We start from the raw sequence: 25840 nt of genomic DNA, 5'->3' as shown, positions 1-25840 counted from the left end.
TAAAAATGGCAAAAACCACAATTACTTTTGCACCAACCTAATATATCCATCACCTCACGTTCTTTCTCCTCCTCCTCCTCCTCCTCCTCCTCCTCTTCCTTCTTATTTTGAGACAGGATCTTGTTCTCTTGCCCAGGCTGGAGTGCAGTGGCACAATTATGGCTCATTACAGCCTTGACCTTCTGGGCTTAAGCAATCCTCCTGCTGTGGCCTCTTGTGTAGCTGGACCACAGGCGTGCACCACAGTGCCTGGCTGATTTTTTTTTTTTTGGAGAGATGAGGTCTCACTTTATTGACCAGGCTGGTCTTGAATTCCTGGGCTCAAGTGATCCTCTCACTTTGGCCTCCCAAAGTGCTGGGATTACAGGTGTGAGCCACTGTGCCTGGCCCCAGCCCATTCTTTTTTTGTGGTGAGAACACATAATATCTTCTCTCGGCAACTTTCAATTATACATTATTATTAACCATAGTCACCATGTTCTACAATCAAGCTTCAGAGCGTATTTATCCTAACTGAAACTTTGTTAGTTCGGCCAACATCTACCCATTCCCACCCTCATCCCAGACCCTGGCAACCACCATTATACTCTCTGCCTCTATGAGTTTGATGTTTCTCCTAATTTTGTTTAAGTTTGTGATAAGACAGACAAGCTGGTGGGAAGGTTGCTTCTCCTTGGGTGGTCACTTACCTAGAAACAACTGCCTGAATCAGAGAGAAAACTATGTGCTAAACACATCCTTCTTGGGGTGGGTCTGGATATTCATGCTTAGATCTCCAGGTGGGCAGGAGATGTTGCTGAGAGAGGAAAAACTGTGAGAGAAGAGGCCTTTCGGGCAGACATGCCAGTCACTGGAGGGCTTATGAGGAAGTGATTTTGTGAGTAGAGGGTGACAAGGGAGGCCATCCCCTTACCTTAGGATAAGAAATAGTAGAACTGCAATCGTTTCTGTAACTTTTTTTTTTTTTTTTGAGATGGAGTTTTGCTCGTTGCCCAGGCTGGAGTGCAATGGTGCGATCTTGGCTCACCGCAACTTCTACCTCCCGAGTTCAAGCGATTCTCTTGCCTCAGCCTCCCGAGTAGCTGGGATTACAGGCATGCGCCACCATGCCCGGCTAATTTTGTATTTTTGGTAGAGATGAGGTTTCTCCATGTTGGTCAGGCTGTTCTTGAACTTCCAACCTCAGGTGATCTGCCCACCTCAGCCTCCCAAAGTGCTGGGATTACAGGCATGAGCCACCGCACCCGGCCCATTTCTGTAACTTTTAAGGAACAGGAAATTCTGGCCAATGGAAATTTCTGGTGTACTCAAGAGGGTGCTTTTGAGTTTCAAACATTCTTGAAAAGTTTGTGTTGGGGAAAGAGGAGGAGTCTTGCAGTACCGGGCCAACATGCTTGAATGGCAGAAAAGGAATCCCAGAGTGAAGGAGGAACCTGGAGAGCCCAGGAGTCGGCAGGATGGGCACAGACATGGGCTGCGTGGGGCAGGTGGGCAAGAGCAAAGCGTGGAGCCCCCCGGCCAGTCTGTGCTCCAGGCCAGCCTGCACGGAACTCTCGCCCTAGGAGGAGTCCCTGGACCCCAAAGGCCTATAGTTCCAAGCATCAGGCCCAAAACTGAGTCATGAGGAGGCTCAAACGGGCATCGGCTGCCAGGTGGTCCGGCATTTGCTTCTCTGGAAAGACAAAAATGTAGGTGCTTTCTTGCCTATCTCCCAGCACCCCAAGGCAGACAGGCCAAGGCAGCTGAGAGCCATGTCCAGTCGGCACAGGTCCCCTAATTCCTTCTGACAGCCCAGAAGCACAGAGGAAGGGGGAATGTGCAAATATGGTCATTTGCAGCTTTTGTGCATCTTCCAAGGAGAAAGGAAAGCTGAAACCACGTTTAGGTTTAGGAATTTTTGAATCTCTAATATATAAATGGCAAAAAGCTTCATTAGTGCCACTTTGCCACTCATAACGGAGATTAAAAATTCTTACTGGCACTGAGAAATAAGACTTAACGTCATTGTATTTATTAGGTTCTGAAACAATACACATTCACATCCTTTTGAATACAGTACATTTGGCACAATAATGTTTACAATGAAATAACACTAATGAATGGCAAGAGATTAAAATTACATCCAGAAAGGAAAAAATGTACAAATAAAGCATCACAATACAAAAAAAAAATCCTAAAATTGAATACATTTTATAGTTAGCCAGAATTATTTTGCACATAATTTAAAAAGAGGTAATTTTTTAGCCTTCTTTTTTTTTTAAAAAAAAAGCAAGAATAAGTTGTTTTTTCACCTTTGGAGGAAAAAAATTATGTTTCTACTTCACAAAGCCCATAATGAGAGAACACAGGAGAACAGCTATCCTTCATATATATTTTTTGGCTTTTTTTTTTTTTTTGCACTCCCCCACCCCCCCCCTTTTTTTTTTAGAGAGAGAGAGAGAAAGAGAAAGGGGGTGGGGCGGGAAAGATTAGAAAAAACTGGCAGAAGTGTCAACAGTGTGTCTATTTTCAAACTCTTGTAAAAATGAAAATGAAACAATGATTACTCAAGGAACACACAAGCCTTTTTCTATAGACCTTTGCTGGATTTAAATCTGCCTGTGTGAGAACGTCACCAGCCAGAGGCATCCCAGCCAGCCCAGCCTTGGGTGCTAAAAAGGGCCCTTTCTGGGACAGACTGACTGACTGCCTTCAGCTGCCAGGTGGAATGTATTATTTGACTTCCCAGCAAACTTGCCAGTTGTCCTGTAGGAAAGGCCCAGTCCCCACTGCCATGCAAACAGCAGACCCTTGGACAAGGCCATCTGGCATTGCAGTTAGAGCTTGCTTGGTTGTCCAAAGTTTAAAATGGTGAAGAAAGCAGAAGAAAGAACAGTAGTTACACATGAGTATGATGGGCAGTATTATCATGTCTTCCTAAAAAATGAGATGATGCCACCGTAAAGATGTTTCTGTGCTTGTACTCAACTCCAGAAGATAGTCTCTCTCCAGAATGTCAAGTTACCGAAGATAAATTAAATTAATCTAATGTTCTTCATCATTCACTGGTATGCCAAACACATGAATTGATATATCATAATATTTAATATTTGCAATTATTATAAGAACAGATAATAATTACACCTGAGTTTTTAAAAAATAAAAACAAAAGAGAACTGAATGTCGTCATTAGTAACAAAGGCTATGACCAGCCAGATGCAAATATGGACACGGACTCTCTATGGGCTCAAGATAGTTACTGTCCAAGCGTTGAAACCACCATCAAAAACATTCCTTTCTCTCCCCCATCTCTATCAGGGTATAATAGAGCACAGGAGAACTGTATGTGAGATTTAATATAGCTTAATACATGTTTACATCTTTTAAAATAAACCAAAATGAAATAAACAATACAAAGAATCCCCAACACACCCCCCCATCCCCCATAAAGGAACACACCTATGTCTCGGTAACTTGAACCAATACACTTACAGAGTATTGCACCTGGACATTATTATAATTATTCTTTCATAGACTAAAGTTTTATAATATGCCTGAACATGCAGCAGTTGATACCTCTATATTCAATGAATTAATTCCACAGGCCTTGCAGCAAACACTATATACAAAAATCTCAAATGTACAAAAGGCAAAAAGCTTCATTAGTGCCACTTTGCCACTCACAAGTATATATATTTAGGGGCAGCTGGGAAATCCACGTGCAATAGTTGGAATGGATTCCATTCCCTGCTAAATCAGTTCAGTAAATTAGGTAATCAAATGACCTCCAGGAAACATATACACAAAGCCACACAGAACCCTTGGAAATGAAAGAATAACACTGTTAGCGTATCTACAGGAGGTAATGTCACATCCCTTAAATAGTGTCCACATGAGTTGCCATTGCATGTCACACAGAAACAAAACTGAGTACATCTTGTGACACTGTCAGTTTTCAAACAAGTTGCTGTTCAGTCTCCAGATACCCTTTGTATAACCCATGTTTAGCCTCATTCTGCTTATTCCAAAAGCAGGTATTTCATATATAACTTTACATGTTTAATGTTTAAAAACCACAGCACAGTAGTACTACCATTTTGTATAAGTGCGCTAAAATGACACACTGCTGCAGAAAATAAATAGTGTTTATGCTAGGAACTTAGGATGAAACTGGAAAGAGAATCTGGGAGCTGAGCTTTGTTGGAACCCCAGGGTCCTGGCTTTTGTGTCCAGGTAGAACTTGAACGATGAGGAACGCTACTTGCTGCCTTTTCTCTCAATTCATACAGCCCTCATGTGTCACTCGGTCACTGACAGCATCCACCTTGGATGACCGGTTTCTCATTTTGTATTAGCCCTTTAATATCTACCTGTATTCAGACTGGAATTTATATCTTTTGGCCAATTAGAAAGTGAATTTGAAAATATATCTTTCAAATGTTAACAGAGTTCAAAACCCCGTTCCTTTTTCCACAAAGAGGATTTCTTCCACAAGACACAAACTTACATGACTTTGGCATGCTGAAAAGCTAAAACCAAAGCGGGCAAGAGTTAGCCATTCCAGAGCAAACCAACCCAGCTGGCCAATCCCTGCATCTCTGGTCTCCCTCCCTCAGAGGGCATGCCTTGAGGGCGCCCTCCCTTGTGCGTGCGGAGAAGCACCAGTCTCTTCTCCAGGACAGAAGGGCAGGGATGGCAAGCTGGGGCGCAGGAGGGAAAATAAGCAAGAGGGGTCAGGATCTGTGTCCAACAGCAGAGCCAGAGTCTTCTTGTTGGCTTGCTTTCTTTTTTCTTTTCTTTGCAGTAAAAGAACTGAAGTTGCTTCACTGCCAGGAGCCCCTGAGGAGTGGAACCAGGCTTGCCAACGGTCCAAACACGGCAGTGTATACAGCTAACTGCTGACCCAATGAGTCTGTATTACTGGTGAGACAAGAACCGAGAGCGCCTTCTGGTCGCCAGGTGGGAGGGGGAGGAGGTGGCCTGGGGCAAGGGAATGCAATAAATAGACAGTGGACATGGGACTGGGGCTCCGAGGAGGAGAAGTAGTTCAAGACCTGCTGAGTCTCTGCAACACAGGAGTCTTCTCTGCACCCCTTCTTGCAGCATCGGCAAAGTCCAACTGCAGTGGGCTCTCAGGGCATCAGGTCTTCACCAAAGTAGGAGAAGCCTTTGAATTCCTCCTGGTTGATCTGCTTTACAATTGCTTCGTCCACAAGGGTGAGTACCGGCTCTTCCCGGGTAAAGTCTTGGTCAAAATTATTGACGTCTCTTTTGGTTTTCTGTGGGAAGAAAAGAGAAAGTGGTAAGTGGAGGCTGCCCTCCCTCCCGAGGGCCCCCCACGGGGAGTGGGCACCGCACTGACCAGCCTGTCACCAAAGCAGGCCTCTAGCTACCAACAGACAGCAGACACGGGGCTGTCCCGATGAGGTAACGATGGATGGCCCCAGGACCCGGAGGTGACAGAGGAGGAGAGGAAGAATGAGTCAAGGTGAGAAGGAAGAAGGGGTGAGAGGGTATGATGGAAAAGCAGGGAAGTGGGATTCCCACAGACGTGTGTGTGTGTGTGTGTGTGTGTGTGTGTGTGATGCAAACGTCCCATCTCACACCCTCTTCCAGCAACTGCTATAACCTTCTGGCTCCATTACAACCTCCCTCCTGAATCCCCTCCCAGAGGTCCTTCTTCCCCATAATCCGGCCACGTCTGCTCCAGGTAACATCCTCTCTATAAGCCTGCCTCGATTTCCACTTATTCTCACCATGAACCCAACTGTGTGCTCCCATATTTTGTCAATTATTACACTCAGCACATTGACTTGCCATGATGTTTTTATGCTTTTGTCTAGACCAAGAGCTTCTTAAAGGCAGAGACCTTGTCTTGTTCAACCTTGGGTTCCCAGCAGTTCCCTAGCAGTAAGTGTCTTATTGAATGAAGAGTGTAAACTCACCACTGACTCCGCAGCTCTGAAGGACCCATACCTCTGGGTTCAAGTTCCCAAAGTACAACTGTGAGCCTTATGGTTCTGGGGGGTGGGGTGGAAGGGAGCAATCAATCAATCCACAAATGAATCCTGGTTTTTGGAGAAAATCAGGAAGTATAAATAATGCTGTCTGCCTTTAGGGGCTTAGAGTTGAGTTTGAGGGGCCAGTAGTCCTGTGTAGAACACATCGCTTTAGTTAGAAAAATTTCCATGGAGAAGGCAGGGTTTGGACTAAAATTTGAGGAATGGGTGACAATTGTACTGGTAGAAATGGGAGGGAGGTACTTTGGCAGGGAGAAGGATGGAACAAAGGCAGGGAATAGGAAGACAAAAGATGCATACACAGGCCAATGGGTTCACCAAGCTGCAGGGGCAGAGTGCAGCGTGGGGATGGTGGGAGTTAGGGCTGGAGTCCAATGGCAGAGGCCTTCAATAGCGGGCACAGCAGCACAATGCCCAGAAGATTAAAGGCAAGGACTCCAGCAATACTTTTTTCAGACACTGATTAACTGGTATTACCCAGGATTAGTGACCTGGATGATGGAATAAATCTTGTGGAAAGATTCACATTATTAGTTGTAGGAGAAATAATATTAATATACACTATGCTCTGTGGAAACCAGTAACCTAAAGAAGTTAATAAGTAGTCCATGAAAAAAGGGGTTTTAACACAAAGCCATGTTTTCTACCCTGCTCTTGGAGATTTGCTATGCACATTGGCAAGTTAGTCTCCGAGAAATTCTGGAGTGAGGAAATCTGGTTTGCTTTGTTTGGGCCAGGCTTCCTCAAACTTGACCTAAAACTTTCTTTTTTTTCCTAAATAGTTTATGAACACCTCTCCTGAGAGCAGGTTCTACAGAATGCAGTTTGGAGAATGTTGGTTTACAGTTTACAAAGCATCTTTGCATTTATTTGCTCATTTGATCCTCAGAACAGGCCGGTAACATCCTGATCCTACAGATGAGGAAACTGTGGCTCAGAGAGGTTTGGTGACTTTCCCAGGGTCACCGGACTGGTTAAGAACAGAGCCAGAACTCATGTCTGGGCTTCAGTGTGATGCCTTCCACAGTGGGTAAGGTCTGGAAATCTGGACATGGGAGAAATTGGATGATATAACAAGAGTCAAGTTCAACCAGGAGACATTTAGGTAACACCACTAGGCAAAATAAAGCCAGAAAGGCCTGCCAGTTGGCAAGCATGGTGGCAGACAGCTGTGAGTCCGGGAAGATAGGAGTAACATGGGCCGGGTGAGCTGCGCAGGGGACTGTTTTCAAATGGCCCCAGGTTGAAATCAGAATCACAAACAGCACGGAGAAGGGACAAACTGATTTCTACCATCTTTTAGCACCACCAGTCCTGCCTGGTGTCTTCTTTCTGGGCTTGAGCTGCATAGGTCAGCAGGTCTCAGAGACCTTGGAAGGCGGAAGGAGAGGACACACAGAAAACCCAAGGGATTCCCAGAAACAGAACCTGCAGCTGAGGGGCATCCATGCTGCCCCTGAGAAGGGAAAGCTGGGTGGTTTGGTCACCTCTGCCAGGAGGGCTGGCCCCCGGCAGGAGGACCATCTGTTCTCCCTCTCCAGTGTGTACAGAACAAGAGGAAAAGGAGGGCCCTGCTTGAGAGGGAAACAACAAAGACCATCCCAACAGTGACGCACATCGACGCGGGAGGGTGGCGCCTGGGCAAAGGGTGTGGGACACCTCTTCTGAAGATCTCTATGGAAGGGGGAGGGATTCACTGACTGGGGAGGATTGCAGGCTATGGGCCCTCTGTGCCTGGTGAAGTGAGTCCAGAGGGAGGAGTGGGCTGGGCAGGCTGTGGCAACAATTGGGGAAGCACTGGGTATCTTCCCAGAAGGCAAGCCAGGGGCATCCACGCTGGGGGGAGCTGGAGCCGAAGGGGACAATGGAGTAGTAGGGGTGGCAGTAGAGAGAAAAAGAGAGTCAAGGAATACAGCAAGAGGAATGTTCCATTTGTAACATCACCAAAGACGGGCCATGTCCAGGTCTATGGTAGACCGGTATAATCCAGGCAGAGGGCTGGCTGTATAAGGCGTGGAGGCAGGAGATGCCTTCACCATCTCTCCTAACTTGGCACTCACCACACTGAGGAGGCCCCCTCTTTTCAACTCATGCATGATATAGTGACCAGGATTCTCCAGGTTTCAGAATCACCCCCAGCTCCCTCCCAGCTGGCTGCTAATGAGAGGAACCTGTGTATGAAGGACTTCAGAAAATCTGTAAGCTGTCTGGCACTGGCTCTCCCTATTTACCTGATTGTGTTTCACCTGTTGGTCATTAGTGTCTGTTAATCATGGAAGCTGGTTTCATTTCTTGAGGTCAACTGAGCTTAATGGTAAAGCTAGATTCTACAGGAGGTCTGAATTTCACAACTTGCTGTTGTGAACCAGGGAACCAGGCTCAGTCAATACTGCTAGTGGTGTCATTCCCAGAGGACTTTAGCTTCATGGTGGTCTACCTTGGAGAGTCATTTAGCTCAGCTCTGCGATTCTTGAGGTTCCAGAATCATCTGTGGCATTCGAGAGAATATGCCATTCTTCATGATCGTTACAGACTTGGCTCACCCATCTCCTTACACTACTTGGCCCCTACCCTACTTTCCTTGGAGAGATTTTAGGTACATGTGAGTCACCCATTTCTAATTCAAATAACCATCCCCACTATGTGCAATCTCTAAGTGTTAACATTAGAGGCTTGGGAGTTTTCCAAAGCAAACGTCCCTGGGAAAACCCATCCCCTATTAATGGTATGTAGGTAGCACAGCATCCTCGAATTTGGAAAGAATTGCAGATTATATTCTTTACTCACCGATTTCATTCTTTGAAAAGCTGCTACCTCCCTCACAGAGCAGGCACAGGACTTGACTTAAAGGTTCTGAGGGGCAGGCTCTCAGAGACACTTGTTTATCGTGATCCTCAGTTATCCCTGCCTCCCCTAGTGCCTAAATGTCAGGCTCCTGCCCCCCACTGCAGAGCCTGAGAGATGACAGTGGGACACAGGGAACAACATTCTAACTCTCCGGTCCCCTCCTAATCCCTGAAGCCTTTCCTACAACCTTCGGCCCACACTTAGGGAAGGCTGCGTAGAGTAGGAGGAAGATCACTGGCTGAGCTCATCCTGGTGCCATCCCTTCCTGGTTATTGAAGCTGTGAAGTTAACCTCTTTAAGCCGTGATCTTTTCATCTGTCACATGGGGGTGGTAACAGGCACACTATAGGCTGCCTTGAGGACTGAGTGAGATGCGATGTTAGGTTCCTTCTGCAGAACCTGGCATACAGAGGGCACTCAATAAATGATAGCTCCCATCATGCCTTCAAATCTTAGCATTCGTGTGCCATGGGCATGCATCACGCACAGCTTGGTTGTTACCCAACACAGTGCATGGAATCTGCCCATCAATGAGTTTCCTGAAGGTAGGGGCTGAGTCTTACCTTTCTTTCTGTGCCTCCAAATCCAGAACTAGGGCTGAGCCCAGGACTGCCTGAACATCCTAGTGCTTCCTCCAGCAATTGAGATGCTTCCATTGCACATCACTGCTTTTGGGGTAAAGTCCTGAGATCTTTCAATCACCTGCTTCTGAGGCCCTTCAGGAGCTTGTCCTTGCCGCCTCCCCCAGCTTCATCTCCCTGGCACTGTCCAACTGTGGGGCTTCCTACTGCTTTCTCCTGCCTCCAGCCTTGCACAGCTATCCCTCTACCTGGAATGCCCTCCCCCATCCCTGCCTTCTGCCCCACATCCATGCAATTTCCCCACCTCCATGTATGTGCCCTTCCTTCAGGAACTCTCCTTGTCCCTCCAAGGCTACTTGAACAAAGCTTCTTGTGGGTGCCCTCACCATCTCTCCTAATTTAGCACTCACCACACTGAGGAGGCCTCTTCTTTTCAACTAATCTATGAGCTCCTTGCAGGCAGAGACTGCGCTGAACTCACCATTCTATCCCCAGCCTAGCACAATGCCTGGCACATTCTGCGTACTCAATAGATATCGGCTAGAAAAAATTAATAAATGCACCTCTCTTGCTGCTACTTTATCTAGAGCCAGTAACGTGATCTGGGTTCAGGAGCAGGGACTACTGTCCCATCCGGGGGTGTTTTGATTTTGGGAAGTGGAGGCAGCGGGTGAAGGGGGGCATGGCTGTAGTCTGATTCATGAAGGGCCTGGAGCCAGACCATCACTAGCACCATGGGGCCTGCAAAGCAGGTAGGCTTAGGCCCAATTAATGAAATGTCTTCTCCCAGGACTTGGGGCACTACAGTTCTCTAATTGCTGACTCAAGATAGAAACAGAAACAGGTTCGACCACGGTTTGGGAAAATTCCATCAAGACAGATATGTTTAGGGACTTGGTGGGTATGTCCCTGACCCCTGTGGTTGATGTTAGAGGAAAACAACATTCCGATTCCCTCTGGCATCGTTTCAGAAATAAGGTCTTGGATTTGAGAAATCTGGGACTGACTCTGGGGGAAGGGCACATTTTTGGTGTCTGTAGTCAGGGAGGGAGGTGGAACTGAACGAAATAAGAGTTTCAGGTCACTCCATATCCCTCTCAGAGACTGGGCCCGCCTTAGAGCTCAGGCAACTCTGAGGCCTAGAGGCTCAGCGGCTGTGGTGGTGGTGGGAGCCCAGGACAGAGGTGGGCAGGCAGCGTCAATGCTTACTTCCTGTCTGGCCAGCACAATCTCTCACAGCCCTCACTGTGCTGAAGTCATAAACTCAAGCTTTCGGAGGAGCCAGCAGCGTCGCTTCTGTCTTCATTTGATTCCCAGGAGATCAACAGATGACTTTGTTTTAAAGCACTGAGAAACCTCCCTGATCTTACAGGCTGGGGCACAGGGCTGGCTTTCATGTGGCCACCTTGTTGGTCCCTACCTTCCCCCTTAACTCTGCTTGGCGTGACAGCAACAGCACAAGTAGCCTAGTGACCCCAAGCCAGAGGTCCTCTGCCTCATGGGGTGTGACCTGAACTGAGACATGCTGTCTCTACATGGTCTCCCAAATGCCAGCATCCTTCTAGGTCCAATGTGAGCCTCCTTATAACTTCCCTAACTCCAGTCACATTTCACCCTGCCCTCCTCCCAGCTCCTATAGCACTGTCTGGATCATGCATTTAGCCCCTTCTGCAAGGCAGGGCACACAGCAGACACTTAATGTTCATTGGCTGAAAATAATTTTAGTCACTATAACAGCCAAATCCCAAGTTCGCCCTAGCTTTGAAATGTCCATATTCTTATCTAAGCTTCACTTTTCTCCTTTAAATATTCTAAAAGAAAAAGAATTTAAATAATTAGAACACTTCCTCAACATCAACTAGATCCTCACATAGATGCATATATTCTTTATAGCCATACATTCGAATTAAAATAATATATGTGTATATGTTTATATACTCATACTGATGTGTGAAGTTAAATGAAATAAAGAAGGTATCACTGCATAGTGCCCTGCCTGGCAAAAATGAGAATCTCTCAACTCTCTAGTTAAAAATTTCTCTAAACATAATCATCTGTCATCCCTTCTTCCTCTTTATAATTTTGTTAGCCAAGAAATATTCATACTTTTGGATTTTCTTTATAGTAAACAGGTCAAAACATATAAAGGGGTCATCTGGCACTGGACTGCCCATGGAACTTTCTATCGGGAGTCCATGGCAGTTCTCTATTTTTTTTGAGACGGAGTGTTGCTCATGTTGCCCAGGCTGGAGTGCAATAGCACAATCTTGGCTCACTGCAACCTCTGCCTCCCAGGTTCAAGTGATTCTCCTGCCTCAGCCTCCCGAGTAGCTGGGATTACAGGCATGTGCCACCACACCTGGCTAACTTTTGTATTTTCAGTAGAGACGGGGTTTCTCGATGTTGGTCAGGCTGGTCTTGAACTCCTGACCTCAGGTGACCTGCCTGCCTTGGCCTCCCAAAGTGCTGGGATTACAGGCATGAGCCACCGTGCCCAGCCATTTTTTTTTTTAAATCCATCTCCTTCTTAGAAGCTGGTGGCCAGAGGTGAGTGCTAGGTTCCTGCCTCTGCAGTCTGAACAGTGCCAAGTGCAGTGGTGTTACTTTCTAGTAGGCGTGAACCCTTAAATTATATTAACGTTGTCTAAGACAGTATCAATGTTTTATCTTTTCTTAAATAGCTATGAGAAAACGTTGACACTATCTTAGTTGTATCAATCCAATTTTACCCCATTATGAGCTGAATTGTGTCTCCCCAAAAAGATATGTGAAGTCTTAACCCGCAGCACCACAGAACGTGGTCTTATTTGGAAATAAGTTCTTTGCAGATGTAATCAAATGAAGATGAGGTCATTAGAGTGGGCCCTGATCCAATATGACTGGTGTCCTTATAAGAGGGGAAATTGGACACAGAGACAGACATGCACAGAGGGAAGAGACACGGGGACACATGTGTGAAGACTGAAGCTGTGCCACACAAGCCAATGAACATGTGCGGCTACCAGAAGCTGAAAGAGGCAAGGAAAGATTCTTCTGTAGGTTTCAGAGGGAGCAAGACCCTGCCAACCCCTTGATTTCAGACTTCTAGCCTCAAACTGTGAGATCATAAATTTCTGTTGTTCTAAGCCACCCAGGTTTTGGTACTTTGTTACAGTAGCCCTGGGCAACTAATACAAACTCTGAAATTGATTAAAAAAATTTTTTTAAGTATATAAAGTAGAGAGACGAAATCTCGCTGTGTTGCCCTGGCTGGGCTCAAGCGATCCTCCCACCACCGCCTTCCAAACTGCTGGGATTACAGGTGTGAGCCACCATACCCAGCTTGAAATTGGTTTTTAAAATCCAGACGTAATCCTTTACACTTAACCTTGATTTCTTCTTATTTTGGGACATATTTCTAGCCTGTCAAGATCACCATGATTCTGCAATTTACCTCTCTGAATCTCAGTGTATTTAGCTAGGAAGTAGAGATAACAGACATACCTAGCTTTCTGAGGGTTATAGGTAAAGTCCAGATAAACCTTAAAATACAATGCAAATGCCATTTTAAGTCTATCATTCATCTTATCTGCTATATCCTCCAGCTTTATGTCATCCTAAAATTTGATTGGCATGCCTCCAATCTATTGGGACACTTATGCAACTATTATTTAGCACAGGATCAGGACCAGAGCCATTTGACCTGGCCCCTGAAACAGCCCTCTTACAAAGGTGACATCAAGTCCCACCAGCACTCTTTGGGGTGTGATTGTGAAATTGACTGAGAAGCAACCAGCCATGGTCACTGTTTTCATTTTGCTCAGTTGCTTTGCTAGAATAAAGATACAAATGGCTGAGCATTTCTCTGCTGGAAATGAAGTTAATTGCTTCACATGATTATTACTGCTCCCTAAATGTCCACAAACTATCTTCTCATTAAGAATTTCGAGAAACTTGCTTTAATAATATCAATTTCAAAGTGTCCTAAGTCCACATTTTCCCAGTTTCTGAATACTGGGAGACTGTTTGCTTTTCTCCTATCACTTGGTATCACTACTCTATCCCATCATTTCCAATTTACCAACCAGTAGGCAGAGCAGATTCTTCTGTAACCTGGAATGTAATTCACCTGGACCTACACTGGAGTCACCCGGGGGAGCTTCAACCCACTGAGATGCTCGTCCCACTCTAGAGATTCTGTTTAATTGCTCTGGGATCTGGTCTGGGCATGGAATAATAGGGTTCCCCAGGGGAGCTTTATTAAATGTAATTTGCCTGTCTTGGGTTTCAGTTTTCCCTTTGTGGTTTTCACCCTTACCTTTGTACTTTGGAGCTATTTGTCTTTGGAGAAAAGTTGGAGGCAAAATAACAGGTCTGCCTTTTGCCATTTTTTAACACAGTGGTTCTCAATCCTGGCTGTGCATAAAAGCCAAACACAGCTATTTAGACACCTGAGCATGGTCCTAGACCTGACGAATTGGAATCTCCAGACAGTGAGTTTTTAAAGCTCCATAAGTGATTCTGATGGGCAGCCTGGTGGAGTCCCTCCATATAAAGGCCACGGGTCTCTTTCTTTCTTCTTTTAACAATTTCAAAAGGCCTTTTTTGTTGTTGTTGTCCAAAGGCCTGCTTAGGAGCCTAAGACCATTCTAGATTTGGCCTCCTCCAACACATAGCAAGTTCCTGCTATATACTGGCATTCCTTCTCAGCTTCATGACTTCTTGGTCTATTTTATACTGGTCTTTATAAAATCGGGACATCTGAGAACTCTCGTGGAATCAGACTGGTTTCTTTAAATGCCGATCTGTGAGAGGAGGTAGCTTAGTGGCTTAGCCTTCATGCTCTGCAACCCAACTGCCTGAATTCTATGCCTGCCTCTCCAGGTACTAACTTTGTGGCCTCGGGCCAATTATGTAATCTCTGTGCCGCCATTTTCTCATCCATAAAATGGGGACATTAGTAGTCCTCCCCACATATTTGTTATAAGGATTAAATGAAAGAATACAATCAAGTGGTAAGAACAGTAGATGGCATCGAGTAAATTATTGGCATTGTTCCTTCCTCGATACATCTATAGATCACAACTGTATGGTTAGAACAAACAGAATTGTCTTTGGGATGATCCCGGAGAGAACTTTCTATTTGGTCTTAGTTCACGGAATAATCATTGTTTCACCTGGGCCACCTGTGTGCATTTTTCTCCTATGCACATGAAATCTAGAACCAATTAGTTTTCACTGGAGGCCAAGAGCCAACTATGTGACCCACCCAAAAGAACATTCCTGATTCCTTTTTGCCTTCCTGTGCTGTTTTGTCTTTCTTCCTTTCCACTGACATTACATTCATAGTAAACTTTATGTATACTGGTGGGCCATCTTTAAACTTTCTGCAATAAGATGAGAAAAACAAGGAAGGAATTTAGAAAAACAAGGAAGGAAGCAAATTTTAGCACTGCTGGCTAAAATTGCAGGCTGTAACACCATCTCTTGGCTGGGCGTGGTGGTTTATGCCTATAATCCCAACACTTCTGGTGGACGAGGTAGGTAGATAGCTTGAGCCCAGGAATTTGAGACCAGCCTGGGCCACATAGTGAGACCCTTCTTTACAAAAAAATACAAAAATTAGCCAGACATGGTGGCATGTGCCTGTAATCCCAGCTATTCAGGAGGCAGAGGTGTGAGGTTGGCTTGAGTCCAGGAGGTAGAGGTTGCAAGCCAGCCAAGATCGTATCACTGCACTCCAGCCTGGGTTTGACAGTGCCAGATCTTATCTCAAAAACATTAAAAAGCATCAGATCTCCTTTTCTTTCTAATGAGTGGGACATGTGTGTGTCTTTGGATGTCTGTGTGTGTTGTATTGTGTGTGCACAAAGTCCAATGGCACGGGGGAGCCTGGGCGCCCCGGGAACTGAGGAGCCCAGCAAGCTGAGGGCTGCATGCCTCACCAGCTGTTGCCGCCTGTCGGGGACACAGACCCAGGGATCCCAGGTCTCTGGAGTTGCCACTAAATGCCCCAGTCTACATTTTCACTTACATCTCTTTTTAAATGTGGCCTACTAATTCGATTTTAAAAAGTTATCTCCTGGCTGACTGGGTCTCACAATCCTCCAGTGTGTGACCTTTACATTGTTGAAAAGATCACTGCTTCCACCTTTTAAGGGAGAAGAAACTGAAGACCCACTTGCTTTTTAAGCACAAGGGCACAAATGGCAGTTAAAATGGGAAGCCATTTGGCCCGCCATTCCCCAGCCCAACGGAAAGGGTCTTGGCAGTTCGGTGGCCCCTGTAGCCGTAGGGACAAGTTGCCCAAGCCTCAGGCCGGGCCTCACAGGCCCCTTCCCCATAATCTGGTTGGCTTCCTCGCTAAACCACTTCTGAGGGAAAGTTGCTTCACTCCTTTGGAGGCAGTCAGACACACATATCTATTTGCTAAATGGACGAAATTCTCTCAGACTGCCAGGCATTCTGAACAATCAACCACAACTGACTTCTATCAGGTCCGCTATTTGATGGAATTCAACTATTTCCCCTCTCCAGTCTCATTATTGTTTGCTAAACTATAAAATTTTTTTTTTTTTTTTACAAATTCCATTTGAGGAGTTCCTTTAGGAAAAAGGAAAACTCTGCTTCAGGTATTAGCTAACAGCAAACCTCCTCCCCTACACCCAGCAAATAGAGATCAAAGGAGTTCAGCCAACTATCATTTGGGAATTAGCTGGGGTCTAAAGACACAGCTTTCAGGGACTGCCACCAAACTTCTAACATGTGTTATGATGCTTTGAAACAAAACTTCAGGGCAACTACCTAAAGGTTCCTTCGGAAGGCAGTGCCAATTCAGAACCCTACAGAAAAAAGGGAGGGCCCAAGACAGAGCCCCTTCGTGGCTCTTGCTCCTGCAAAACTGGGGAACACGTTCCTCGTCTGCCATTGGTAAAGTGAGAAGCTTTTCAAGGAGACTTTCAATGCTGCTTCTATGTCTAAATTCCATGGCTCAATCATTTTAAGCAAAAGTAAGGAATATAAAATAAGCTTCTTAAATGGGGTTCCCACCCTTGGAGCAAGGGTTGGATTTTTTTCTGTGAAAGGCCAGGTAGGAAATATTTTAGATGTTGTGAGCCATATGGTCTCTGTCATAACCACTCCACTCTGCCACTGTAGCCCAAAAGCAGCATGAACCTATGTAAATGAATGACCGTGGCTGTGTTCCGATAAAACTTTATGGACACTGATGTTTGAATTCCACACAGTGTCCATATGTCATGAAATAGTATTCTTCAACCATTAAAAAAAGTGTGGAAACCATTCTTATTCTAGGGCTGCACAAAAGCAGGTGGTGGGCTAGATTTGGCCCATGGGCTGCAGTTTGCAGACCCCTGCCTCGGAGGACGGCTTCAGAGTTTCCATGAACCTGGTAGAATATAGAACAGTGTACTGTGTTTATGGACACCTCGGGGTTTTCCTGAAGACAGAGGTTACTATATCAGATTCTCCAAGGGGGTAGTGATACCACTGCTAAGTTAAGAACCACTGATTTAAACATTTCCCTTATAAAAAGCCTGGCTTTCTAAGTGGTACAGTAACTGTCTCTGAGGAATCCACATAAAGGAGAAAGCCCTGAGAAGTATTTTCAGGACCTGAAGTGCCCCCTTTTGCTGAAGTCTTTCAGATCACAGGGGTCCCCAGCACGGGGCATCCCCTCTGGTCTCAGTGACCATACGGTGCTCTGCGGGGAAGGCTGTCTCATGTAAAAATGGCTGAGAACACTCCCCCGGATGTAGACTCTGTATCTAAGCCTCTTTCCAGAGGTGTCTTCTACGTGCAGGTGAAGCCAATAGTCTCAAAGCATTAGCTCCAAACACATTATGTCTCCATTCTTGTTAGTGAAGGAGGCACTTCTGGGCAGTTCTGAGGGGTGGCGCTTATTCCTGCTCCTCAAACCCTCCCACGCCCATCCAGGCCCTCCCAGGCCCACACCTACGCACTCCTTTGGCTCTGACACGTTGATTCTGAAATTTGGTAACAAAAATATAAAGCATACATTCCAGCCACATCGGGCCACCTGGTTATGGATGAGTCCACATCGTCCATCTAGTGTACACTGGCCCCAGATGACATCCACTCTGGGATTTAGAAACAGCCTGGGTATGTTGCTAAGTGCCCCAGGAGTCTTAGCTCCCCCAAGAGGCTGGCAGTGCCTGGGGGCAAAGAGGGCCTGGGGCTTCTGACACTAGCAGGGCCCAGCTCAGCCTAGCTTTGCAGGCTCCCAGCTAATGGAATGGACCCTGCAGAGTCTCTGGAGGACGGCAGAGTGCCACAGCCGTTCTCTCCGCCAGAGCCCACCAGCCCTCCAAGAGCCAGACTGAGAGGATGCTGCACGTGAGCTCTGAAACCATTCCTAAGGCCACTCAAGGGACGTGTCTGGTGCTGCTGTATGGGAAAGGAAATGCCTCTTCCTGGGGGAATGATCCCCAAACCAGGCTAGTCCCCTCCTATATATACCTTGACCCTTGTGCCGGGGTTCTCTTTCTTGGTACTCCTCATAACTGGGGCTAAATGATGACTCAGTCTGAAGTGTCTTTTCCACTGGACTGGAGCTCCACATGGGCATCTGCCTTGTATTTCTAGCACCAGCTTAGTGCCTGGGACAGCCTGAGCTTCTTTAGGAGGAAAACATAACAAAGTTTGCAGATGGAGACTTTGCCAGTGCTTTGATGCCTTCCACGCCCGGCTCTTGTAACCTCACACCCACTCCACAGGGAGCAGAGTGCTGTGATCACATCTCCATTGTAAAGATGGGGAAATGGGCTCCGAGGCATTAGACGTCTTGTCTAAGGTGCAGGCTGGGCAAGAGGTGGGGTTAGGACTTGGAATCAGCTTGTTCTGACCCCGAGGCTGTGCCCCTGGCATGTGCTATCCTGCCTTCTATGATGAACTGCCGGGAGGCATCGATGCAGCCATCTGCACAAAGACACGCAGCACTGTGCCCAGCACAAGCTGCCAGTTCAATGGTTTCTGTCAATAGCAGTGTTGCTGTGTTAAGATCAAACAAACAACTGCATTCTGCCGTGTACCCCTCACAGTGCAAGAGGCCGCCATCCCCACCAAGTCTTTTGGGGTTGTTTCATAGACATTAGGGGCACCCCAGGAGATGCCTGGGACAGAACATGATGTAGAAAATGCTGTGTGGCTATCCAGGAATAAAGAGCCTCAGGAGGAGACAGTACCCTGCCTGCCCTGGCTTGCCTGGGGCCTGAGCTTGCTGAGCCAGGCCCTGCAGTGAGCTGGCCCCCTGCAGCAGGATGTGCAGTGGCAGGACCCGAACCTGGCGATGCAGCAGGAGCCTGTGTCTCCAACTAGAAGTGGGTAAGAAAACAGTGGCAACTTGGACTCATTCTGCTTCTAACTGGGGGCCTTTTTTCATTTATCGTCTACTTTTCAAAGCCGTGTTATTGCTGACAGCTGTTGGGTTTACCATTCCAGGGATATTTTTGGTATCCAAAGAAGAAACTTTCCAATATGGCCCTGGCAAAGACCCAGTTCCTCCACTTACCAATCTCTCCCCCACTTATTTAGGAAAATGTTCTAGATAGAGATAAGTTCTCTTGGCCCAGGATTTATTATTGCACTGCCTGTGAAATGGGAACTGTAAACATTCTAATATGTGCCTCTCAAGTCAAGATGAGGTCACCCACCTTCTCTCACCATTCAACAATAATTTCAGGTTTCCTAAAGCGGGATCTTATGACCCCAAATCCCCGGGCATACACTGGAACTGATCTTGAGCCATAAAAGGTGAGAGGAGAATTTTGAGATAGAGCTGAAAAAAAGACTGTAGATCTGGAGAATTCATTTGTTCATTCCACAAATACAGATTGAATACCTACTATGTGCCAGGAATTGTTCTCATTGCTGGGGATGCATCTGTGAACAAAACAGATAGAACTGTCTCCCTTGATTGCTAATTGCTAATTACTGCGCATTGCTAATTGTTGGCGCTGCGTGATGAACACAAGGGGATCCCTTCAATGATTCGCTCTACTTTTACATATGTTTGGAAATTTCCATACTAAAGTTAAAATTATAAGTCCCAAATCTCAAAAACATGATGCCAAGTAAAAGAAGGCAGACACAGAAAAAGTATATGCTATGTGGCTCCATTTATAAGAAACTCTAGAAAAGACGAATCTAATCTCCAGTGACAGAAAGCAGACCAGGGTTGCCTGGGGCTATGGGCAGGAAACTTCTTGGGAGGATGGAGGTGTTCTATATACTTATTGTGCTGGTGGTCACACAGATATATACATTTTTCAAATGCATCAGAATGTGGACATGAAATGGGTGCATTTATTCTATGTAAATTTTATTGCAATACAATTGATTAAAAAACCCTGCAAATCCTTGCTCTCATGTAGCTAGGGCTGGAAGAAATCTTAGGGATTACTTAAGTCCCTCATTTTATAGGAAATGAGCAGAGAGAGTCAGTGAATTTCTCAAGGTCTCGCAGATAGTAACAGTGGAGACCAGCACCCCGTTCTGTCCAGCACTTCCCCTTAGCTCACTGTCAGTGATACAAGGTGGGTGCTGCATTCTGAAGTGCCACATTTTGGGTGACTGTCTTCTCAATTATTTGGTTGAACACCCACACCCCAGGTCCCTATAGTCCGAGTCTGCCATACCTCCCAGGAAGATTGCAAATCCTGTTACTGCCAACACTAGCTGAGATGTCAGCTGCTGCGCTGGGGGGGAAGGAGTGCGGCTAAAGTCCTAGGTCAGGATCTGGTTTATTTTCTAAGTCATCTCAGTTGATAAGCCCTACTCTGGAGGGCTTATCTTTCCATGTCCTTACTTAAGGCAAATATATTTCATATTTCCCTGGCCTAGCCATTCACCACCTTCTTCCACACCTAGCTAGGCTCTCACACCTGAAATACTCCATTGACATCCAAGCTCTGTGCTCTGAGAAAGCTGCTGTTGAGGTGGAGTAGGTCCAGAAAGGAGTAGCCAGAGGAACATGGAGGGCAGGGGGCTGCCACTATGTGGCCAGGCCTTCTCACACTGAGGAGACTGAGGTTGATGTGGAAACTTAATGAACCTTCACAAACCTACTGTGTATTAGTCAAATCCCAGAATTCCAGAATAACAATGGGATGTTAAGTTTCGGTCAAACCTAATTCTGTTATCATCCCCCTCCCCAGCACAAACAATGGGAAGTAAAGAGGGCACTGATCCTCCAAGTGCAAAACTGGATTCCCCAGAGTGTCTCTTTTCCATGACATATATGCCTCTAGAGATCAAAGGTCCTCCACTTGACGTGGGCAGAACCACCCCCGCCCCCGCCAACCCGGTCAGCTTGCAAAGTGCCCCTTGGTGCCTGTAGTCTTCCGGGAACAGACGCTGGCTGGAGGGCTGAGCCCCTCTGTGAGGGAGGGTTGAGGCTCTGTCTGCCTTCACTTCAATACACACAAACCAGGCTCTGACCCCTGTCCCTCCTGGCAGCCAGACCATCCTTTAGTCCTCTCCACAGAGATGGGCAGGAGGGCATTACTTATCCAGCAATGCAGCCCCACTCAGACAGGATCTTCTGCAAGACCCAAGACCGGAAGTGGGCTGACACAGGCTCTCAGGACCCACAGAAACCCTGGCTCCCAGCCTGTTTGGGGAGGCCCTCTTCTCCCTGTCCTCTAACCCTGAAAGGCAAAGCTCCAAATCCCTCTCCCAAATGAGCATCCTGTTAGGGGTCAGATGCCAGATTTTACCCTACTGCCTATTATCCCTTAAGTGTTTTGCATTACCACGTATTCTGCCATCGAGGCTTTTCAAGGTGGCAATGTTAGGGTGATGGCAGAAGATTCTTTCCTTGCCTTTGTCAAGCTTCTCCCTCTAGGGCTTCAGGGCTTCACAGAGGGCACAAAGGACATGTTCAACAAATCCTTGTTGAATATTATTGATCTGAATCCTGCCTTCCCCTTTCTCCTTTTATGCCTTTTCCGAGGCAGTTCTTTCTTCCTGACCCCTCCCAGCTTTCTGTCAAGTTCCAGCTCCTCTGTGAAATGTTCCCTGATTCCTCCTGCTGTCCTCTGGCTTGATCAGGCATGGCCTAGGAAGTCCTCCCCTGCTCCCCAGTGAGTTTTGTGTGTGTTACTTCAAGTGCTGGTGGGGCAGGGAGGAGATTAAGTTCAAGAAACACTAGTTTGATGAACCCAGGAAGGCATATACCAAAGTAACAGCCATTAAGACATAAAGAAAAGCTCAGGAGCTTATGAAAGTGCCCAGCCAAGCCCAGGCCAGCCCAGGCCTCAAACTCTTCCCCGGAGTTGGGGTAGGGGATGAAAATGATGTGTTCGTTGGCCCTCCCACCCCCAGGCCACAGGAACGTTCCTGCGATCAGAATTCTCAAAAGGCAAAATCATTGTCCCTGCAATCAGAATTCTCAAATGGCAAAATTCCTGCAATCGGAATTCTAAAATGGTGAAGTCACTTGTGTGGAGTCAAAGATGCTCCGCTGAGGCTGTTTAGCTTAGAAATATTTGGGAGCTTGCTGTGCTGGAACAGGGTCTCACTGGTGACCGCTATCACTTCAAGGCTGGGGTGCTGAGAGCTGCACAGCTGTGCCCAGCAAAAACACTACTGAGAATGAAGGCAGGGAACGTCAAGGTGGTAAGCATGGTCACAGAGTAAAAGCAGGGGACCGGCGGGGGGTGGGGGGTGCTGAAAATGTGGGGGAACTTGGGGTGCCATCCCAAGAGGCAAAAAGGGCTGGGAATGCTGGCACCTGGGGTGAGTCAGCACCTCCCTCGCACAGTACCTCCCTCCTCTTGGCACTCAGCTCATACCAGTGGCTGTGCTGGAATGATGCCACCACGGGTGCCTCAGCATTCTGAACTGTGCTCCTTCCCTGTCTTCAGATGCTTTCTGCCCTGTAATGGCTGGTGCCTTGCTGGATGGTGCCATTCCCTCATCTGAACTCCTGGCTCCTCAGTCCCTTTGGGACAGGAGTGTTATGCAGTCCAGCCTCCCTTGGCCTCAGTCTCCTGTTGTCCTCCTCACCATCAGCATCAACACCATCCAAGTGTTCACCTGTATCAGGCACTGTGCTACTCATTTCATGTAATTAGGTTTGTTGACTCTTCACAGCAACCCTGGGTGGTAGATATTTAAAACCCCCGTACTATGATCAGCAGACCGAGGCTCAGAGAGAAGTGGTGACTTTCCCAATATCCCATAGCCCAAATTAGAACCTGGTTGCATCTGATTCCAAAACCCAGCCTCCAAACATCACACCAACCTCCTGCAATTCTTAACTCTTGATTCTTGGAGTTCGGGGATGAGAAGAAGAGGGCCTTTAAAAGGCCAGGGTAGGGGTGGTGAATGGAGAGAGGGGAATTAAAATTCATTGAGAATCTACAGTGCACAAAGTAGTTTAGACTTATTATCTATTCCTGTTTATAATTCTTTTCGAGACAGGATCTCACTTTGTCACCCAGGCTGGAGTGCAGTGGCATGAACATGGCTCACTATAGCCTCAACGTCCTGGGTTCAAACGATCCTCCCACCCCAGCCTCCAAAGTAGCTGGGACTACAAGTGCATGCCACCACGCCTGGCTACTTTCTGCATTTTTTGTAGAGACAGGGTTTTGTCATGTTGTCCAGGCTGGTCTCGAACTCCTGAGTGCAAGTGATCTGCCTGCCTTGGCCTCCTGAAGTGCTGGAATTATAGGTAGGAACCACAGTACCCAGCTATTCCTGTTTATAATTCCATGAGGGGAGAATTCTCATAGTAACCCAATTTTACAGATAAGGAGGCTCAAGGAAGCCAGAGGTCCAGGGGTGAGGTGAATTCTTAGTGTCACATGGCTTTCCTGTGACAGCAATTTTATTCCAACCCAAGTCTCTCAGAAGTCAAAGCCAGTATCCTGTCCACTGTGCCATGCCACCTGCTGGGCCAACCACCAAAAACAGGTTTCTGGACTTTTCCCATGCCCTCCAGCCCTGGATCAGAGCCCTGGCTCTTGGAGGGATCTTGTAGCCTCTAGGATTGTAAGCCGCTTGGATGTGGTGGACACGGTCCACAGGGATGTCCTCAGGAGGGGCTGCAGAACCCAGCCTTGCTCCTGCCCCAGCTCTGCCAGGACAGAGGATGAGGATGGTGTCATAACTGGCCTCCATCATCACAACCCATGCTATCTGGTGGTCCCTAGGCAGGTGGGCTGGCTTTAGGGGAAGGGGCTGCCTGTTCAACAGGGCTCCTCCTCAGGTCGCTAAGTTGGTGAAGTGTGCGGGTCTCGAGCCCACTTCCCAGGTTTTCTCTCAGCACAGCCCAGTCATGCAGGAGCATGCAGGAGAGGCCTCCCTCGGGGGTCCCGCCATGCAGCGCGGATGGCTGGATGGAAACGGATCATGAGGTTGAGAGGGGCCTCTATGTCACCGGGCCTGAGGGCTCACCTACCTGGAGAGACTCCCCACTCTGGAGGCCTTACCTTAAAGAGGGACATTCACACTGAAGCAAACTTGAAAAGAGAGAACATGTACACAAAGAGAAGTTTACTTGGCCAGCATTTCCCTCATTGCCTCTGGCTTTCACTGAGGACAACTAGGTTTCTGGGGAGGCAAATCTCTCCCCCCTAAGCTGGCTTCCCCCCATTCCAGTGCTGAAGCCCTGGGAGCCAGAGTCTCAGAGCTGAACGCTTTTGAGGGGAAGGAATGCGTACACAGCAGGGAAGCCAGGAGTGAGCAGAACGTCCCCAAGATCTGCAAGGTCAGATGGTGCCCTTCAACCACACCAAACACATCGCTCTGCCCCTACACTCCCCAAAGAAGGCAAGCCCACCAGTAACACAAAAGCGAAATGTGCTACTTTCATTGGCAATTAGACCATGCCATTATCTTGGGATGAAATCCCCAATGGGATAGATCAGTGAATTCTAGGGCTGGAGATTTTCTCCAGCATCAAAGGCTTTGACTCCAGCCTTGCTGGCTTTCCTGTCTCCCCGACTCTTCAGTGCTGGGGTATTTGCCACCAAACAGCCCCCTACTGTGTGTCCTTGCTCTGAAGCAAGCCACCCCGGAAAATTGATTTGAGTACGTGATGGTGCAAAGTCTTTGGTTTGGTGTTGATGGCACATCGCTTGCACAAACTCAGTTCATTACGTGGGTGGACAGAGGGTGAACAACAGGAATACAAAAGGGAAAGTGGAGGAGGGAGAATACGTAAGAGAGCTGAGAGAACGAAAGACAGGAAAGTCTCCACGCTGAAGCAGAGGCCACTGAAAACTGCACTGGGTGGGGGTTAGTACAAAGGGATGTTGGCCTGTAGTCAGGAAACCCAGTTGGACTAGTGACAGCTGGTGAGTCAGGGCAGGGGTTAGACAAGGGAGGCTTAGGAGCCAGGGGAGCAGAAATCTCAGCTTAGCAGACATCTCAAGAAGGCAAAAGCCTGGGGGGAACAGAAGCCAATTGAGGTATGTGATGGAACCTGACCAGAGGCCAAATTCCAGCTATGAATCTGGACAATCTCCTTGGTGATAGCTTCAGAGGGGCGAGGCTTCCTGTGCAGGAATGGAAGTCAGGCCTGAAAGCTGTTGTGCTGTTGCATCCTCGGCCTCTGTGGTGGTGACCCAGGGGCCCCCAGCCTCTAGCGAGCCAGCCTGGGCAGAGTACAGCCTTGTTGTGCCTGGCAGGTTCTTCCACGAAGGGGCTCTGTCCTTGTAGTGAGAGTGGAGAGGGTCAGGAGCTCTGGAAAAATATGTCACTGCATCCTGGCTCTTTGTAAGTGACATGACCTCTCCCAGCTTCACTTCCAGCACCAACCACCTGACAAAACCAGATCCTCCCTGTATCAGACAGGCAGGGCACCCCCCAGGTCACCCAGATTCAGTATGGCCAGCTGAGGAGTGGGTTAATTCAGGTTTCTGGAGACTGGTGGCATTCTGGTATGATGCCAAAAGGGCATGGCTTGGAAGCAAGTGGAGGTAACCCAAGACAGAAGAAACCTGGAGCTCCCTCAGGGGCTTCAGGCACTTGAATGAATCACCCTGGAGGTATTCAGTTTTGCCAGATTAGGGCACTGGTGCAGCTGCTTTCCTTGCTTGCTTAAACACATGCCCAATGTCTCCTTGAGGCCACCGCCAAATTGCAAGGCTGACGGTGTTTGCTCACGGACTTGATCCTTTCCCTTCTCACAGTATCTTGCCTTTGACTTGGAGTCTGTCAAAGAGCCAGGACCAACACTGCACACTGTCCCTGGCTGCTTGTGATCCGGTGACTTGGAGGCTTTTCCCCAATGTTGGGATCTAAACCAGTTTTCCCTCTTCCCTGTCAAAGCCCTTTCTTTCCCAGTTCTTCTAGGAAGGCATCTCACATGTCCTCAAGTTATTTGATGCCTTAAGTCCAAGGAAATTCTGTCTTGTGATGGCAATCTGCCCCCTGAATAGAAGG

General features: G+C 47.3%; 1 protein-coding gene across 1 annotated transcript in view; it reads right to left on the bottom strand.

The window, feature by feature from the left end:
• Positions 1 to 1989: 1989 nt before the first annotated feature.
• Positions 1990 to 25840, bottom strand: part of PRKCE (protein kinase C, epsilon) — a 362682-nt gene continuing 338831 nt past the window's right edge. The window contains exon 14 of the mRNA XM_011965747.1: positions 1990 to 5258. Coding sequence (XP_011821137.1) covers positions 5112 to 5258 — 147 coding nt within the window. The 3' untranslated portion in view covers positions 1990 to 5111. The remainder of the gene's footprint in view (positions 5259 to 25840) is intronic.

Source organism: Mandrillus leucophaeus, unplaced genomic scaffold (assembly GCF_000951045.1).
Source record: "Mandrillus leucophaeus isolate KB7577 unplaced genomic scaffold, Mleu.le_1.0 Scaffold736, whole genome shotgun sequence".
Lineage (NCBI taxonomy): Eukaryota > Metazoa > Chordata > Mammalia > Primates > Cercopithecidae > Mandrillus > Mandrillus leucophaeus.
The sequence above is the reverse complement of the archived record's forward strand: the minus strand, read 5'-3'. Positions and strand labels throughout refer to the sequence as shown.